Raw genomic sequence first — 19,038 nt, 5'->3', positions numbered from 1 at the left:
TATATTCACCATAATTCTGTGAAATGACTACCCAATTCTTGTTACTCATGGCATATGGTAGTTTGGGTAGATCAGGCTGCGGCACAGGGGCTGTGACTTCAAGGAGTGGTCGCTGGGGGTTGTGATGGTCCTCGGGAGAAATATCTCTACTCATTTTATCCTTTTACAGAAATCTGTTAGTTAAGGACATCAGAATGCATGTTTAGTCTTGCCAGTTAACTACATGTTCTTGTTTGGTCTAATCTGCAACCCTGAGAGGCTCCTCAAATTGTTTTCTTTTGCTGCTGTTTACCTATCTCTCAGGCCTTATCAGCAGGCTGGAGGCCTATATTGGTTTGAGAGAAGGCATCTGGTCCTCTTGTTGCGTGCCTTCCTTATCTTGAGAATCGCTGTAGTCTTGTTCATGTCTAAGTCTCTATAAACAGTGGAATACTAATTTAAGAATCCGAGTAGCCCTGTCTATGTCTAAGTCTCTATATACAGTAAACTATATACTAGTTTAATTCAGTATTGCTGTCCTTCTAAAGCATGTGTTAATCCTCTACAGGTATTTGTTTGGTTCCTGCTTCCGTTCTTGCACTTTTTCCATCTATCTCCCTTCTGTCTCTAAAGTAAGTCCTTCACAGTGCTCTTTACAGAAAAATAATGTGGTGGTCCCCACTGCACAGCTCCCACATGGCTGCAGAAGCACTGTGGCAGCAACACAGTCTGATTCACATTTTTTGCTCTGCCTGTGCATTAGAGCAGAGTCAAAAGCAAATTCAGAAATTTTCTGCAGTTTTCAAAAGCAGTTATTTTAAAGCTCGTTTTTTTTTTTCCTTTTAGAACTAATAGACATGACATTTTGCCTCAGGGGTAAGGGGAGTGTAATAACCAACTTTGTATAACATGTTAAAGTTACCTTTTCAAAGAAAATCACCATGAGTTGGTTCACCATGAAGTGAATAGAAAGTGTTTTGAGCAGGATAATCCTTCAATAGGGGTGCTAGGAATTTAATGGTGTTTGCAAATGGAATTATTGCAAGTTTTCCTACTGCTTGGGCTGTCTATTTCAGAGCCTCTTCTGAAAACCTGCTGTAAGTGCATCACCTGTGGTAGATTTAACTTCACAGGGAGTTCCCCTAAGATAATTACATATGTTTGCATAAAAATGTATTGTATTGTGTTCTCTAAGAACCTATTAGGTCAAGTTATGTACTCCAGTTTTCAAAGTTAAGTATTTGTGAAATGTTCTTCTGTGTAAACAAGTATTAGTTCTCTACCTTTAAAACAAACAACCCACTCAACCTACAATGTAAAATCAGAAGTTGCCTGCTCAATAGAGAAGAGAAAGGGAAAGGTAAAACTATGTACTCTACTACAATCTAATGATATACAGTCTCTAAAGCTAAAAGGTGAAGTAAATGGTGTGTATTTGTCATGCAATTCAGTATTTATGCACCTTCCTATTGAGACTGTTTTTGCCACTACGTGACTAAAAGAATTGCCCAAGCCCCTAGCTAAGGGGGAAGTCAAGTGTGCGTACCCTCCTACTCTGCCCTCTCCTCCAGTGAAGGATGACAAAGCAAAATAAATCAACTGGAGATACTGCAGAGCTGGAATGAACTTACTTGGCAGCTTTGGGTGTTGTCAGGCAGCAAAGAGGGTACAGAGCCACCACACAGCCTTTTACCACATATTCTTCAACACACGCAAGAGTTGGAGGGCTGTGCTTTCTCATTTTTGGACAAGAGCCGAGTAGGTAGCTGTATGAAAGGCTAAACGTTACAATTCACAGTTATCAGAGGACTTTCTGTTCCAAAACGTCAGCGCAGCACTTGATGCACAGTCCCCTTCCCCACAGAAATTGGATTTGCACAGCTTGTCCTAGTATACAGATCCTGTTCTCCCTTCTTCCAGAACAGGTCTACCAGATAAGACTTCAAAATGTATTATGTACTAGGAAACAGTCTTCATCCATTATAACCTATTTGACTTGTTAAACGAACAATTCTGGCATGTATTTCAGAGAAATTGAAATAGAACTGCTTATGTCTCTGCTGCAAGTGCTGTGCTCCTCTGCACACCCTGTTCTCTCTCAAAGCAAATGTCTTTTCTGCAATGTAGGTCACTGAGGCACCCGGCCAGCTGCTCACTTGGTTTCCTAAAGCTTCAAACATGACAATTCAAATTACTGTATGCCAGCTGCTTTGCTATAAACAAATGAATTCCAGCTAAACATAAGGCAATGATTCAAAGAAATTATCTTTAAGATTCTTTTAATCTATCCATTATAATGGGCCCTGGAAATGCAAAATGAACTAGGATAACAGAAGAAGAGGAAAAACAAACACAAAGCAGTATAGAATTATATTACTCTGAGAGATTGCACCAAATTTCTCACTGGAATATGGTAAAAGCTAATGGCCGTTTCTGTCAGCTGTGTTTCAGGGTATGTTTCAGGCTGCTGGAGAGTCACAAACTCATAACTTTATCAGCGAAGTTAAAATTTGGATCTTAGTTCTTCAAAAAGAAGCCATTGCTACAGCTGCTCAAGACCAGAGGTAGTCTGTTACTGTGTAGAGCACCCACTTCATGGGAAATGCCTGAAAAATAAAGACCATGTAGTCTATGTGTAACTACATAAATATATGTGAGAACACAGTATAAACCATAGTATAGCTTACAGTAATGGTCAATAATACTGTCCCTGCTCAGTAAAACAAACTAGGAGAGATAATTTAATTTGAAATGTAACTCATGTGAGAACATTTGAAGGCAATGGTTGGAGAGAGAATTTCCAGCAACCAGAAATGCTCCCCCTGGGCCTTCCCATCCCAGGCAGTGCCCCAGCTGTAATTAAAAACATCACACTTCAGGTCACGGACTTTAATACAGAGTTACATCAATGGCAAATTGTACAGAAAGAAAAAAAAATTAAATTGAAATTACTCAGCTTTATGCTTTTTATTTGCAAAACAATCCAAAATCAAGAACACAAAAGCATATTTACACATAGCTTATCTATACAAAGCAGTGTTGTATTTACATAGTTTATGAATACAGACTAATACTTCATCTCTGTGGGACAAAACAGCCTCACTAAAAATACTGAAAATACCTGTATATGAAACAACCAAGATAGATTACGATATTGCCAACTGACTTATCTTTTTTTTTATTTGTGTGTATTCACTCTCACTTATGTTTGTGTATGTATATGCTTGAGAAGAAAGAAAAGTCCTTGCACTATTACTGCCAGTGTTTCCACAGTATAATGTGTTACATTATTTTGTCCTTTATGCATGCTCAGTCACATGCTTGTATAAACCAAACCTATTTACTGCTGTTCCTTAAAGAAGCACAATCATATAGTCACAGACCTGAACTACTTCCAGTAGTACAGGGTGCAATACATTCTAGTACATTCTGAAGAGTAGATTCTAGTTTTCATCTTGTTATTGTCCTAAATAAGGGTAGTTGATTGAACTACAACCTCAGTATATGTGCTGTGGAATTCTTAAGGACTTGCACTGCTGAGACTTCAAACTAGTAATTTACTGATGTGTTTGCAAACCTGTCTTTCAAGCCACCAAAAGCTTGAATTTTCTTTAACTTGACTTAATGCTTCTCCTTCTTTTATCCTTTTTAGCAGCAGGCTGGCCTCTTTGTTCTGTCAAGATTATCTATAAAGTTACTATCTCAGAACCAGAACAGCCCCTTGTAAAAATCATACTCAATACAGCTTTCCCTTCTAAAAGGGATACCGATAACTACTCTCACTGTATTTTATAGGCTTTTTTTCATAGCTGTCCCCTAACAACTCAGCTAGATCACTCTGCCATCATTATTACCAGCACAGTGGGAAATATCTGAAAAGGAGACAAAGAATAGTTTGAATCTGAGCATCACCAGCAAGTGCCTGCTCTGCTCCAACCCACCAACCATTCACAAAGTTGAAAGTGGTATTAAAGAGAGATAAGGGAGGGAATGCTTCATGAATTGGAGGGAGAGAAGCAAAGTCTTGGGAAAAGAGAGTTTCATGCCTTAATGAATGAAAAATAGTAACTCTACACACTAAACCAGAAGCTAAACAGCATATTATATTGTTCACAAAGGAATCATTCAACAAAAGTTAAAAATACTGAGGCATGTTCTACAGTATCTGAAAAAGTATCAACTGGAATTTTTCATTAGTGATCAAATTTATGGAATAACCTCAATATTCCTAATCTTTTTTAAAAATGGCATGTAACTTTATTGCTAACAAAATATGACATACAATACAACTGGGTGCTGCTCAAGGCAAACCTACCTTTGGACAAGCAAGATTCCAGATAAGGTCAGAATGCAATTCAATTTACAAGTGCTGCATTAATGACTGTCAGTAATATTTTCTATACATAACTTTGAATATTAAAATTGTACTTCTCTAATCAACTCCTACCTAATCACGTCTTCCAACAGCTGTCGTGCACGCTGAATCCACTGTAATTAGGTGCAGGAATAACAACCCCTTGTTTCTGCAGTTCACGTAAAACATCTAATATTGAATCCAATTCCACTCGAAATCTCTCCAGTTCCTGGTTCTTCCGCTGTGCCAGCCTTCGCCACTTCTCCACCTCCTGGGTTTGTCTCACTTGAGCAACATGTTGCGATAGCTGGGTTGCCTGCAAAAGAGAAGCAGGTCAGCACTGTGACTTTCTAATCAACTACTATGCCCCATATTCCTGGCACTGTTCAAGGCCAGGCTGGACAGTGCCTTGAGCAACCTGGTCTAGCAGGAGGTGTCCCATGCCCATGGAACTAGATAGTTTTAAGGTCCTTTCCAACCCAGACCATTCTGTGATTCTACTCAGCCAGTGTGGCCTCTTTGCCAAAATATACCACTTCATTACATTTGATGCTCAGTCTCAAAACCCAGTGCTCACATTAAGTGGAAATAATTTGTTCTGTATATTACAAAAATCACCCTGAATTTCAATAGCTGCATTAATGACAGAAGGGTAGAATCCATTAGCGTGTAATGAGCCTCAGACAAATTTAACTTACCCTGCCCAAAGCAGCAATTAAAAGCTTGACTAAGACAAAGCTGGGTGTATAACATAAACCCCCATATAATCAAAATTAATCTTTTGAGTTGCCATTTAAGTGTGTTAATTAAGAGAACATTCTGCAACAGCATCTGAATGACATCTTCTGGGCTACTGCTGCACTTTTAAAAACCACAAGGTCTATGAATTACCAGAAAATATCCTGTAGTCACAGAAATCTGAAGCTGCTGCAGATAAAAGTCTGAATTAACTTTGACATGAATCCATGGCATAATCCTATTAAATTACCCAAAATAAAAAATGTCACAAGGTATCAGAATCTTCACACAACTATTAATTGTAACAGATTCTTTAAGGAAAGCTCTATCAACTTAAAAGCTGTAATTAATGTATTTGTAGTTTGATGTTCAGGATAACCTGTTATTTTCTTGTTCAGCAGTTACTTTTTCTACATTGTTCATTTCCTTATCCTTCATCTGGGGGACTGTTGGGTGCCCCACTGCAGATGAGTAAAGATGCAAAAACAGGACAAACAAAATCCAAAGCTTAATACATAACAAGGCTGGTAACAGCAGGAAAGATGACATTACATAGCAGAAACTGTGTGTACTACTATTTCTATTTTTATGAAATACATTACAACACATCTTAGTAAATACTATAGGTCAGGTAATTAATTTAATGGAGACAGATCACGGAAGAGGCAGCAGCAGACACTCTACAGAAACAGTAATACAAAAGCAAATAAATAGCATAAAAAATAACTATATTGCAGTTACCTTTAGGAGGACAGAATGTGAACAGAAATAATAAAATCATCAGTGGCAGCACAGTCTGCTCTTAATCCAATGACCTGTTTTTATGCACAGCTCTTTTTGGATAGTAAATTAAGTACATGACGTAGGAACGTATGAGAATAAAGCCTTTTAACATGAACAATTCTGTACATAAAAGTGTATTCCTTCAGACCTGGTTTCAAAACTGTAGAACAAACTCCCCAAACTAAGAACTGCTACAGTTTTGATGATCTCCCTGTCCAACTGACCTTTTTTAAGTTCATACATTTCAGCAAATCCAAAGTTAAAACACATACAAAAGACAATCATACATTTAAGTGATGGAAGTGTTGAGAAAAAAAAAAAAATCTGTATCAACCAGAAAACTGTTTCCAGATGATAGATGAAAAACCAGGATGGAGGCTATGATAAAAGAAGATTAAAAAAAAAACAAACAAAACAATGCAAATGTTTTACCCACTTAAGGGATACAAATGTCAGATACAAGAAGCTGTATTACAAAGATCCAAGCTTCAAAATTTTTAACTTGTGGAGGATAAAGGCTTTTCGTTGCTGTTGGCTGGGGTATGAAACAGTAGTCTGCTGAAAGATGTTTCTATACTTTTAATGCAGCTTCTCTGAATGGGACTTCTAGGACTAGAAAACGAAATTACAGTTCCGTTGAGGAACGTATCATAGCTTAACAAACTGCGTTACAAATTTTTCAATAGCTAGCTTTCATTGTGTAATTGAAGTATGAAATAGGTGAATGATACATGGGACTTTAAGAGGTCCTGTGGTCCAAGCCTCTGCAGAAGCAAAGCCTCCTTAGATCAGTTTGTGAGGAAGTTACCTGATAAGTGAGTCATGCACAAGTAATCTTCATTACCACAACAACAGCATCTACACTCACTTCCATCAGCAGGCACTGAAGACATGGCTGTATCAATAACTACTTGCCCCCTGCAGTGTGAGCTAAATAAGCCTGTGCAAGTACCATGCAATTACAGTAAAACCGATAAATTGCTCTTAAGAAGTAAATGCAGAGATAACTCTGCTGTACCTTTTGAATTTCTTGCTGCCGTTCTGCATGCCTGGTCTCTATATGCTTGATTTTCTTTTCCAGGCACAAGAAATGTTTCATTTTGGGACTCTGGTTCTCCTTAGCCTCTCTCAGTTCTTCCAACAATTTTGTCACCTACAATTTGACAGAATTGATGAAAATTATTATTGTGTTAAGCAGTGTATAAAACAGATTCCTTTCAAAGCATACTTGTGTTGTTCAATCATTCCATTCAAAAGCTGCAGAAAGGAAGACAAAAATCTCCTTTATTCAAAAGCTTAAACAGGGTCTTGGGCACTTAGATTACGATCTTTCAGCTGTAAGAAGTGGCCTGAGGAAATGAAAATCTAGTCCTTGATGATTCCAATCCTTTTCATAATGTGTCATGAAGTGATTATTCACAGACACTTCTTATGCTTCTAAACATACTAAAAAAATAAGAGAGAATACATGATTAGCTGTTCTTACACAGCCCCTTCTCACAGCCTGGATAAGGATCAAATATAACATGTAGTAGTGTATTTCTAAGGAATAAACTAAGAAAAGACATGCTGCTAACAGATACGATTACAAGCCCCCTTTGGTCTAAAACATGCCAGGTCAAATCAGCTCTACCAATGATTTACCTGAATTTCTGGAGGATTAGGAAATCAGTTGTAAGTTTTCTGTAAAGCTTGGTTTATTCTCATTCTTTGCCTATTTTAAGTAACTTGGTATTTCTCCATTTAAAATTTTTTTTTTGTCATTTTCTTAATGTGCATAAGTAAACTAAAGTGGAAGCTTTGAAGTCCTTATCCTTTATTATAACCCTTAACTCCTCTTACCCAATATATCTGAGAACTGCTAACCCTCTTCAAGCACCCAGTTACACCTGGCTCTCTGCTGCTGAATTCAAGTAGCTGGAAGCATTGTGTCTTCTTAAAATGTTGTCACTGTTACTGAGAAATTACTCCAGGATGGCTTACTATTATTTCCACTTTTTTAACATGGCTTTCCAAAATAACAAGGCCTATGCTACTTTCATTTCTGCCTCTCTCCATAGCTTCAGCAGCTTTGAAGCTGTGGGCCAATTTCAGCCACATTTGTCAGATGAGCTGTCTTAGTTTCATAAGGTTTGTGAAACTGAGTGTCTGGTGCTTGGCTGCTAAGTTGCTCCACAGAAGGAAAAGGGCTGATGCGTGATTTCAAGTACATAATTAAATACAAAATTCATGCAGGAAAAATCTTATGTAGGGAAAAAAGCCCCAAGGAAAAATGAGCTCCATATATTTTGCCAGCAACAGAACTATGTTAAATACAAAGCTGTGCAATGTGCAAGCTGTTACCCAGAGAAGTATATAGTTTATGGAAAACAGCCATAAAGAACATTTCTAAAATTAGTATTAAAATAACAATCTTCCAGGGAACCTCAGACTTTTTTGCCCTTTTTGAGGTACCACCATTTTAGACTGAGGGCTCAATCCTACTGCAAATGGTAGTGCTTTTCCCTATCATGACTAATTCTGTTTGCAGATTTGGTTGCTTTCTTTTGTCAGCCCAACATACTTAACTATTTAATGCTCAAAATGTATTTTGAAAGCATCACAGCAATCATGCTAGAGGGCAAAAGGAAGGCTTTACATTGACATTTCTCTGTGTAGTGCAGCTACGATTTTTGTAACAAAGCACTCCATTCCATTTTCTTACATGCCAGCACCTTGAACTCAGCCTGTAATATAGGGGTCAGATAGGATGATCATTCTCTTAAACATCACTGGTATTAATAATCTGTATAGCAGTCACAGAAGAAACAAATTAACAACATTTGTCTCACTGTACTCTCGACCTGTTTTCAGAGGAGGAAGTATTATATATACTGAGATCACTAGAGTGAAACAAGCTCTGTATACGAAGGCAACACCCACCATTAGACTTATAATATGAACCCAAAGTCTCAACCTCTATTCTGAAAATAGAGAGCTTGTTTAATAGATCCTTTTTCTTTCCCTACAAGCCCTCACTTTTCTCGAGTACTTCACACAACAGAGGTGGAATTTTGCATGGGTAATATAAATACTTAATGACTTTAGTGAGATTAATTATATTATGTACTAAACAAATACTGGTATTTCTCTCATTTCCTCTAAATAAGGGCAGTAAACAAGACTAAATGTCTGGAGTTCTCAATCCCTTAGAGAATAGGAGAATACTTTTTAATAATTATTGCAGGTTAATTAGCATATTAGCAAAATAAAATTAAGATCAGCAAGATTCATACATCAAGGAGATGGAGAATTAAGCATAGGCATAATGATAAGCCAGGCTATAGCCTCCTCCTGAAGAACTACAAAACCATAGCCAATAGTTTAAACAGCTTCAGCTAAAAGACAGCAATTTTATACAATATTAAGTCAAAAATGAACACACAAAGAAGTGTAATTTTTAGATTATATGCTATTAACAGAAGATGAAGAAAACCTTGGTAAGTTTCTCTTACCTCTCTCAGTGAGCTCTCAGTGAATTTCAGAAAAATTATTACAACTAGACTTCTCAAGAGACCCTAAGTTTCACAGATATCAAAGCAGAAAGCCAACCACATCCTGGGCTGCATCAAAAGAAGCATGGCCAGCAGGTCAAGGGAGGTGATTCTCCTCAAGGGAGGTAACTCTCCCCCTCTACTCCACTTTTGTGAGACCCCACCTGCATTCAGCTTAACACAAGATGGATGTGGACCTTCTCAGTCAAGTCCAGAACAGGACTACGAAGATGATCTGAGGGCTGGAGCACCTCTCCTATGAAGACAGTCTGAGAGAGCTGGGCTTGTTCAGCCTGGAGAAGAGAAGGCTCTGGAGAAACCTTAGAGCAGCCTTTTAGTACCTAAAGAGTGCCTACAAGAAATCTGGAGAGGGACTTTTTACAAGGGCAGGTGGTGACAGGACAAGGTGGAATGGCTTTAAAATGAAAGAGTGAATTTAGATTAGATATTAGGAAAAAATTCTTTCCTGTGAGAATAGTGAGGCACTGGCACAGGTTGCCGAGAGAAAATGTGGCTGCCCCATCCCTGGCAGTGTTCAAGGCCAAGTTGGAAAGGGCTTTGAGTAACCTGGTCTAGTGGAAGGTGTTCCTGCCCATGGCAGAGGGGCTGGAACCAGATGATCTTTAAGGCTCCTTCCAGCCTAAAACATTTTATGATTCTATGAGAAAACCAAGAATATAACTAAGTCTGTTGTATGGCAATGGGGGATGAAAAAAGGAAGGCTTCATCTGAACAAAGAATTTAAAACAATAATAAAATATCCTTCTGTCCTGGGTTCAGCAGTAGCAGTCATTTTTCTCCTTCGTGGTAGCTGGTGCAGTGATGTGCTTTGGCTTCCAGCCTGGGAACAGTGCTGGTGATACCGGTGTTTTCAGTTGTTCCTAAGTGGTTTACCCTGACCAAGGACTTTGTGAGGCTCATGCTCTGCCAGGGAGGAGGGGAAGCCGTGAGGAAGCAGAGACGGGCCGCCTGACCCAGGCTAGCCAAGGAGGTATTCCATACCACAGCACGTCATGCCCGGGGTGGGGGGGTAACTGGGAGTTACCCGGAAGGACATGGGCTTCTGGGTCGGACTTGTTTCTTGGCCAGTGGTACTGTATTCTCTTCCCTTGTTATTTTCCCTTATCATTGTTGTCATTGGTGGTAGCGGTGGTGATTTGTGCTGTACATTGGTTGCTGGACTGTTCTTGTCTCAACCCGTGGGAGTTGCATTCTTTCGATCCTCCTCCCTGTTCCTCCGGGAGTGGGGAAAGGGAGAGCCCCGGGGCAGGGGGACTCTCGATTGCTCTCAGCCCGGCACCACTCACTGGGAATGAATGAACAAGCTGTCTGGCTAGGGTTTAAACCACGACACCTTCAAATACAGGGAAGGTCCTGTGGTCTATTTACTACCCATCATAACTCTCATAGCAAAGGCTATGAACGCTTGGAATAACCCGCTGATCAGTTTTCATACAGATGTCAGATATTTCTAATTAATTAAAAAAAATAATTTCAAAGTTCTACCTTCTGTTCTGTGTTGTTCTCTTGTCCACATCAGAAAAATATACCACATTCTCAGGTATAACTGATCTAGAAGTAACTGACAAAGATACTGTTTCTAAGACTTATTTTACTACACATTATTTGAGGCTTTACAAAGATGAAAGTGAAAGCTCTTATTAAGATAGGGTACCCCCAATCCAAATTTAAATATACCTCTTTTTGTAGGAGTTCCTCTCGCATCTGTGAAACTAAAAGGGCTTCCTGATGTCTCTGTTGTTCACCAATTTGTTCTTGCAGATGTTTTATTAATATCTACAAAAAGATTAAAAATAGTTTGTCATTAACATAAATACCTATAATGTGTAAAAACCTGTGCAGGAAAAATACACCAAAAATACAGCCAGTGTTGTAGTACTGCAGGTACAAATGATGCATGTATCAAGCATCCTACCTCTACCACATGTGCATTAATATATGCATTACTGTGTGGTTTAACAGTCACTGGTCACAATGTTGTTCTATTTGCTCTCAGAGTTGTTGCACTTGTTCTCAGAGTTGCGTTATATCACACCTTACTTACTGTATGTGTTACCTGCAGTGATATTTATCATTGTTGGGGCCTGAGCTAAAATTATAATTTTGTACTTCTTAGGACTGGTTTATGATATGACAGAATCGCCAGTTGTGAAACAGATCTGTATACTCAGTATTTCCATCACCTCTGTAATTCGGGAGCCACCTATTGGGAACTGTTAATAATTACACCTTTTGTCTTTTGTCCTTTTGACCAACCTGGTCCTCTTGCTATGAACTAGCAAGTTGCTGCACATAGTTCAGGTCTTGTTTAAGTTTAAATAACTATTGAAAATACCACCCAGAGATCTGCCCTGTGGCTGGACAGTCACAAGTGGCAGAGTGTGTGGGATAGTATGAACAAGTACTTAGGCCAGTGGGCACCTCCAGTGCTTTGGAACTTCACTCCTGAACAAGTGCAGAATCTGAAAAAACTAACAAAACACTTAGAAAAGGTTTGCTGTCCTCCTGGCAATAACAGAGAGGCACAAATTACTGCAACATGCTGGCGCCTATGCCTACAGAGCACTGCTTAACACTATTCAGTACTCTCAAGGGGAAAGGAAGGTCTCTGGATCTGATGGTAAAGCAGCAGACACCGTGGCTACTCCAACCCTGGCAACAGGCACTGCAGCTGAACCAGAGAACTAACCCATGTGCTTCAGTGCATGATAATGACAGTTGCTCCTGGCACAGTTGCCTGTGCTGGGCTGGATGTTCAAAGGGAGGGTGTCCTCTACACATCATGCAACTGATGCTACATGGAATAAGTGGGTCACACAATAAATTCAAATAGGAAATCCCAGTTGTTCAGGGATCTTGGAAATCATAACGGACTGGTCAAAGGAAAATATTTCAGAATGCCACCAGAGGAGAAGGCGATACATGAATCTGCCAATCAAGCTGGCCCGGCCCAATCAAAACAATTACATACTGTAGAAGAGGATAAAATTCCTGTAGTGCACATAAAAAAAAATATGCAAGGGAAAACAGTCTGGGTTATTGCTACCTCAGACAAAGGCAAACACATCTGTGAAATTGTGAATAGCTTTTGCTAAAGGAGCATGGTGCACTTAGCGGGTAATGTGGTAGGATGGAGATGCCTTGTGTGTACCTCAAGGGGATTTAACTTTGGCTGAGAATAACCAATGAATTAAACTGTATGATGTTAACTGCTATATTATACTGTATATTATCACTTCTCTGTTGGCTATATAGCCACCACTTTTAGTAATAAAGAAAGAAATAACTTTAGCAGATATCTGTATGTAACAAATACAGCTACTCTACCTCACCTCTTGTGTTGAAATTTTGCTGCTCAATTCTGCTACTTTAGAAGTAGAATGCTCCTTTGCATGCTGGCAAAGAATCTCTTCCACTTCTCTCTGATGGGAAGCTTTCAGAGATGCAATGTATTCTGCTGTGTCTTCCTGTATCCTGAACAGAGTGAGAGAAAAATAGTAAGTAGTAAAGCAGCTACAGACAGTTCTCCAAAAAAAGTTTCTCACTTGAGCATATAAAATATCAAAAACGTTAAGGGCAGAATGTTTTTGAAATTTCATAACAAAACCTCACAAGAAAGCACTGGAAGGACAACACACAATGCTGGTATGTGCCTCATTTAACTAAAGGCAGCTAAAATATTTGGTCAATCATGATTTTTTTGCTCCTCTTATTAAAAAAAAAGAGGGAGAGAAAAGAGGTGCTTTTTAAATCATAATGCAGCTATCCTATTTCAGAACAGAACATGCTGCAATCTAAATAAATACACTGACTACGAAGGGATCTACGGGAGACCAGGCAAAGTATAAAGTTTCTACAGTTGGTCAGATAAATCCCACTGAAAGCACACACCAGTTTGAGAGAAAGTATACGTACCAAATATCAAGACCATACGACACAAATACAAAGCATCTAAGATTCAACAACTTTACACTGGAATCTTTTTACTTCAAACCATGACAAACTGTAGTATTAGTAAGAGGGATTAACAGAAGTTTGCCTGTAGAATCAACTGTGAGAATGCACTGCTTTAAAAAAATAACCAAACAAACCCCAACCCCACATTCCCCAACCAAAAACAAACAGTAAAATGAAACTTACAGAGAACATTGGCTATACAGTATAAGCTAGCTTCACACATGGCTGATATGATAATGTGTCACTTCAATTCTGTATCAGCCAACAAGGTTTTTAAAGGAATATGTTGAGCATTTACCTTCGTATGTTATTTTCAGAATAAGCTATTGTTGCTTGAGACTTCACCCTCTGCTGGTTCATTTCTAGAGACAATCTTTCTAGCTCCTCTTTCAGCTGTGCATTTTCTTGTAGAACTTCTGAGAGATTATGGTCAGAAAAGGTATGTGGTTGGTATATTTTGCCATCCTTCAAAATGCTTTGAAAGGGTTTACTGTTGCTGGAATTCTTTTTATCTGTTGCTGAGATATTTTTTATCAAGATCTCTGTAGAGTTTTCCTTGTTATCAGTTTTATTTCTCAAATTGTTATCAGACAACATCATCATCCTTTCTTTTTGAAGTTTCTCTACGGTTTTTGTAAGGTCTTGTATTTCTTTATTTTTGGTGACCAGTTCTTCATTTAGTTTTAACAGTCTGTCTTTTGTGTTACCTTGTTTCATTTGAGAGTCTGTGGACTCTAAGTCTTTATTGTCCTTTTTACTTCTGAGTTTTAATTGGGAATTTTGACTTTTAAGGTTTTCAATTTCTGTCTGGAGGTTTTTAATGGTGATCTGATGGACCTTCTTCAGATTCTGAAGCTCCCGTTCAAGTTCTGTAGAACTGGCTTTATCACTGTTCAATTTTGGTGATTGGTCCATGAATTTGTAGGCAAGCAGTTGCTCAAGCTCTACAAGTCTTTGCTCATACTGTATCTAAGAGAGGGGAGGGGGAGGAGGGGAAAAAAAAACCACAACAGTTTCCTCAAGTGTACTTTGTTAGCTTTTCCTATTCTTTTAAATAACTGCACATCTGAAGCAAGATTTCACAAGACTGCTCAATCAGTTTAGCAATTAGCAAGTGAAAAAATTATGTGAAGCAAACTTAAGTCTGCTGTAAAACAGGACTACTCAAAACATTTAATACAAAGTAATCCTCTGCTCACAATGAATGCAGTAACTATGGGAAAGAAAATTCAATTGACAAGAAATTATTTCACTTTTGTACAATTGAGTTATCTTCAGATGTTACTAAGCTGGGCAGGCAGAGTAACGTCTTCTTTGAGGATACAAAGAAGTCTTTAATTAAAACAAAATCTGTCATTAAGTATTTGCCATGTGTCAGTTTGCAAAACATCAGTCACATGCTCAAAACTGTACCAATCAGTTTAAAAAACATCTTAGATTTTAACAGGACAGATCTTTACTTTTATTTAAGTTTGAATTCAGAAGTATGAACTTGGAGAGACACAGAATCTTTCTTCCTAATGAGCTGAGGAAAACCTAACTCTTCTTAATAGCCTTGATAGTCTCCAAGGAAAGACTAATGCGTTATTCCCAGGAGGAATGACTGGACAATGATTTCCTTTCCTGCTCATTAAGTACCTGTGCAGTTCACCTTTTCCTTGAGAAGTGCAGTTTTCATGCTCCCTAACACAAGTCTTAAGATTCGCTGTAACATAATTTTTGGATAAAATGTTTAGTATTCCCAGACATACCTTGCAGAATGGTCAGCAGACCTTTAAAACCACAGCCATTGGTACAGCAAGCAATTAGGTAAGCAGCTACTGTGACCCACTTGATGAAACACATGTATCCTAATTGTAAGAATTAAAATTATTATGCCTCAAGAACCTGTCCTCTCAATTTCAATAGTACTGTAACAGTTTCAGTGCTCTTTTTAGATTAGGTGCTGAATTTACTGAAATTCTAGTTATAAATTCTTTGAATACTTTTTCCCTTGAATGTGGTCTTTACCTCCAGTTTTTACCACTGCTCTGTGTTAGACCACAATAAACTTGTGACTGTTAACTTGCACAGCAGACTACCAAACAACCCTCCAACTTTTACCTTGACTTTTTGAAATTGTTGTTCCATGGCACGGAGACTTTTTTTAGCTTCATCATCTTTACCTTCAAGTTCTGTTTCTAACTTTTTTATTCTTCTCTCCAGGAAATCAACTGTGTTTGGTTTAGCCGAAAGATCATTAGTTTTCTCAGCAGCAGCAGCAGCATAAATCAAAGCAGGCAAAGAATTTGGATACCTTCTTTTTAGAATTCCTTCCATTTCACTGATCTAGCAAAAAGAATATTAAATCAGAAGTCAAAAAGAAGAAAGTTCTAATGAAAAGTGAACGGGAATAACTGTCAGAATGCTAATAAATGTCACCCACTTAAGCTGAGTGAAGAATGAAAACTAGAGATGCGTATGTTGAGAAATTTTTTATGTTGTTTACCTTTATGCTATTCTTTACAGAAAAGCAAAATTTATCATCTCTCACTGATTGACTTACACATCATTTTAAACAAAATACTGCTCTGGTGCTCAGAGTGGCTTATGTCAAATGGACATTTTATTTACTTTCTTAGAAATTAACTTGTATATGGCTCCTAATGCTGTTAAAAGTATTTGCTTTCTTTTCTCTACTTATATTCAAGTTCTAGTTTTCCAAATGTTACAAAGATTTTTTTTTTAACAGTATTGAAATTATTCTCATAGTAACAGATGATAAGCCTTTTATTTTGGAGTCTGCATTACAATAAAACTAATGCCTTGCATGCAAGACTATTAACAAGCCCCTCTTACCTATGGACAAGATATTCTTTGCATCAGACTACTTGTAGAGGCTGTTTCCCATTTGTTTCACATCCCTACCAAATGTGGCTGCCATCTCCTAAAATTCAGAAAGGCCCAATTCCACCTGACTTTTCCTCAGTGGAAACAGTAGAAACATGGATTTTGAAGTGTCCACTCCCCTAGTTTTCATGAATCTTGTAGGAATCCAAACAACCACTGGAGTAATCTCCATGGGGAAGTGGTAGATTCCCCAGTGTTGGACACTTTTAAGATTCAGCTGGACATGGTGCTGGCCCATCTTGTCTAGACTGTGCTTAAGCCAAGAAAGTTTGGACCAGATGATTCTTGAGGTCCCTTCCAACCTGGTATTCTATGATTCTATAATCTATCTGAAATAACGTTTAAATGAAATACAGTTCTATTATTGCATACTTGTCGCTCAAGATCCTGAATTCTTTTAGCATCTGCTGCTCTGTCTCGCAAACGTTTCTTCTGCGGCACACACTGATCTCCAGCTTCAGCTCTGAGCTTCTCCACCTATCCAATTTATGAGAAAATGAATTGAAATATATATTCAGAGACATTGTCCTGAAATAAAAAAGTAAGAATTTCAAACACACACAAAATAATGGAAATATTCTGCAACTTACGAATTGGCAATAGTAATTTCTAACTGAATCTTCAAGTTCTTAAACTAAGTTACAGCTTTTTTAACCCACTGAAGATCAAAGGAGCTGAAACGAGCTATGGAAATCTAGAAGAGACCTTCAGCTCTGAGACATTCTTGTCTTCAGATGAGTAAATCTGCTTCTTTGTCCCGCATTTCTGGTATTCAGGCTTGGTTAAGCTATAATATAAAGTACTACAGTGCACTACATGAATTCAGGATGAGTTAAGGAAATAGTTTGTGATTTGCAAGGCTATGCTCTGTGATGAGATACAGAAACAGCCAAAAAGCAATTTTTGTGCTGTGCCTAAATAAATGCTGACTTCCAGGATCAAGGGATAGTCCTGGGAAGTGGGTAGCTAATGCTCCTGCACTCCCATAAAGTCTGGCCATGAAGACTCAAAGCTGTAATCTGAAATTGTATTTCCTACCTTTATCAGTCACTATAATCACTGTACAGGGTATTACACCTTGTATAGTTGGATTTTTTGTATATTGTGTATATATATACATTTTGATTTCTCTCACACACTGGCAAAGTAAGCATAAGCAATGCTTTTATGCCAGTGTAGTTTGACTAATTTGATTGTTTCTATGAAGTCAAAGCTTTTCACTGTTTTTAAACACCACTCCATCTTGGAGCAAATGCAAATAAAAATATTTTCTTTTACAGCAGTAATATGTTGATCAAAGTTTGGTATGGTGGTATTTAAGGGATCTTGTTCCCTGGCTTCACCTTCAGAAGCACATCCTTTCATCTGTGATCTAATAAAAACCCCATGAAAAGATTCCAAGATCAATTATATTTTATCACTGGTAAAATTCTTAATTTCTGTGAATCTCAAGTCAAATCTACTGACAAGCAAGCAATGCAAATCTCAGAATTACTCAAGATTCATGCATTAGGTTTGTTTGCTTTATATTTCAAGTGTTTTGGCTTTTCCTCCCTACTACAGCATCCAGAGAATTTTTGTAAGAGAATCTAGAACCAGTACTTAAAAGTAAATGTTGTCTACGCTACCACAGAGTAAGGAGGAAAAGAGAAGGACAAGAGGGATGTTCCAAATTGTTTATGTAACAATTACTTTCTTTTCTTAGTAAAGAAATTTGTAGGTTTTAAAGAAACACATACTTGTTTCCAGAAGCATCATCAAGATGTCCAAGAGAAGCAAAACCAGATTTTAAGCATTCTGCACTTGCAACTCTCCCTGCATATGCAGTAATATCAATTTTGCATATAAAGACTCCATATTTGATTTAGAAGTTAAAGAGTTCACTATTTTTTTGAAAAAACTTGGATTAGAATGAAGGACAGAATTACATTACATTATCAGTAGAAAAGAAATAATTTTAAGTAAGTTCAAACATCAATAAAACAAGATGTTATCACCTCTAGGTTTAGTTTCTCAATTTCTTTTCTTGCATCTTTAAGACGGGCTGCATCTTTATCCAGAAGATCTTGATTTTCTGCATACCACTCAAGTTTTCTTTTCAAATGAGTGATTTCCTGTTTGTACGATTCTTCCTTAACTTTAAATTCATAAGACTTCTCACCTACACAAATAAAATATCCTTAGTACTGTTTATTAGTAATTATGCATTGAAGAAGTAATTAGTCAACACTATCCTTCTCAGCACATTTCATATATTTACTCTTGTGACAATCCTGTTACTGCAGTAAAGTTTTAAAACCAGACCTAGTTAGGATTTTAAATGCAACAGTATTTGAAAAAATCTTTTTCTCTCATACATAGTAGTACCTCAGTGGTTCAGAGTTTACCATGTAAATTATTTAAAACAGAATCCCAGGGGATCTATTCTTTATCATCTTACAGTAAACAAATTTTCAGTAACATCATGGATGTGATATAGACTATAAGCTTAGATATGTATTGACTATGCTTCTCCCATTTAGGGATCAAGCATTTTGAGAAAAGACATGGAGCTAAATATTACAGCCCTTAGCATTTGTAATGTCTAATACTGGAAGTGAAAGAGTCCATTTCTCACCCTTTCTCATTAAGAAAGCTGAAGTCAAACTGGAAAGACTTCTGATAGGAATTTTGAAAAAAGTAGTCAGGTGCAAGATACAGGTAAAAAAGTGAGAAAGATCTAAATAGGAAATCAAGATGCAGCATAGTAAAACTTTTCTTATGAACAGAGTTGTCATGTAAATG

At 37.7% G+C, this 19,038-nt stretch overlaps 2 protein-coding genes across 2 annotated transcripts in view; one reads left to right on the top strand and one right to left on the bottom strand.

Annotated features, from left to right (window-relative positions):
* The window catches only part of MRAP2 (melanocortin 2 receptor accessory protein 2), a 28,326-nt gene extending 26,596 nt beyond the window's left edge, over positions 1-1,730 (top strand). The window contains exon 7 of the mRNA XM_057412488.1: positions 1,551-1,730. The gene's annotated coding sequence lies outside the window, so the exon portion shown is untranslated. The remainder of the gene's footprint in view (positions 1-1,550) is intronic.
* Positions 1,731-4,061: 2,331 nt separating this feature from the next.
* CEP162 (centrosomal protein 162) overlaps positions 4,062-19,038 on the bottom strand; it is a 45,052-nt gene continuing 30,075 nt past the window's right edge. The window contains exons 20-27 of the mRNA XM_057412442.1: positions 18,252-18,415; positions 16,627-16,731; positions 15,469-15,693; positions 13,664-14,334; positions 12,741-12,882; positions 11,086-11,184; positions 6,873-7,007; positions 4,062-4,649 (exon numbers count right to left, since the gene is read on the bottom strand). Coding sequence (XP_057268425.1) covers positions 4,431-4,649; positions 6,873-7,007; positions 11,086-11,184; positions 12,741-12,882; positions 13,664-14,334; positions 15,469-15,693; positions 16,627-16,731; positions 18,252-18,415 — 1,760 coding nt within the window. The 3' untranslated portion in view covers positions 4,062-4,430. The remainder of the gene's footprint in view (positions 4,650-6,872; positions 7,008-11,085; positions 11,185-12,740; positions 12,883-13,663; positions 14,335-15,468; positions 15,694-16,626; positions 16,732-18,251; positions 18,416-19,038) is intronic.

This window comes from Pezoporus wallicus, unplaced genomic scaffold, assembly GCF_028554395.1.
Source record: "Pezoporus wallicus isolate ANWC-B61680 ecotype Strahan unplaced genomic scaffold, APGP_CSIRO_Pwel_v1 contig_4788, whole genome shotgun sequence".
NCBI lineage: Eukaryota > Metazoa > Chordata > Aves > Psittaciformes > Psittacidae > Pezoporus > Pezoporus wallicus.
This window is presented reverse-complemented; position numbering and strand designations above follow the sequence as displayed.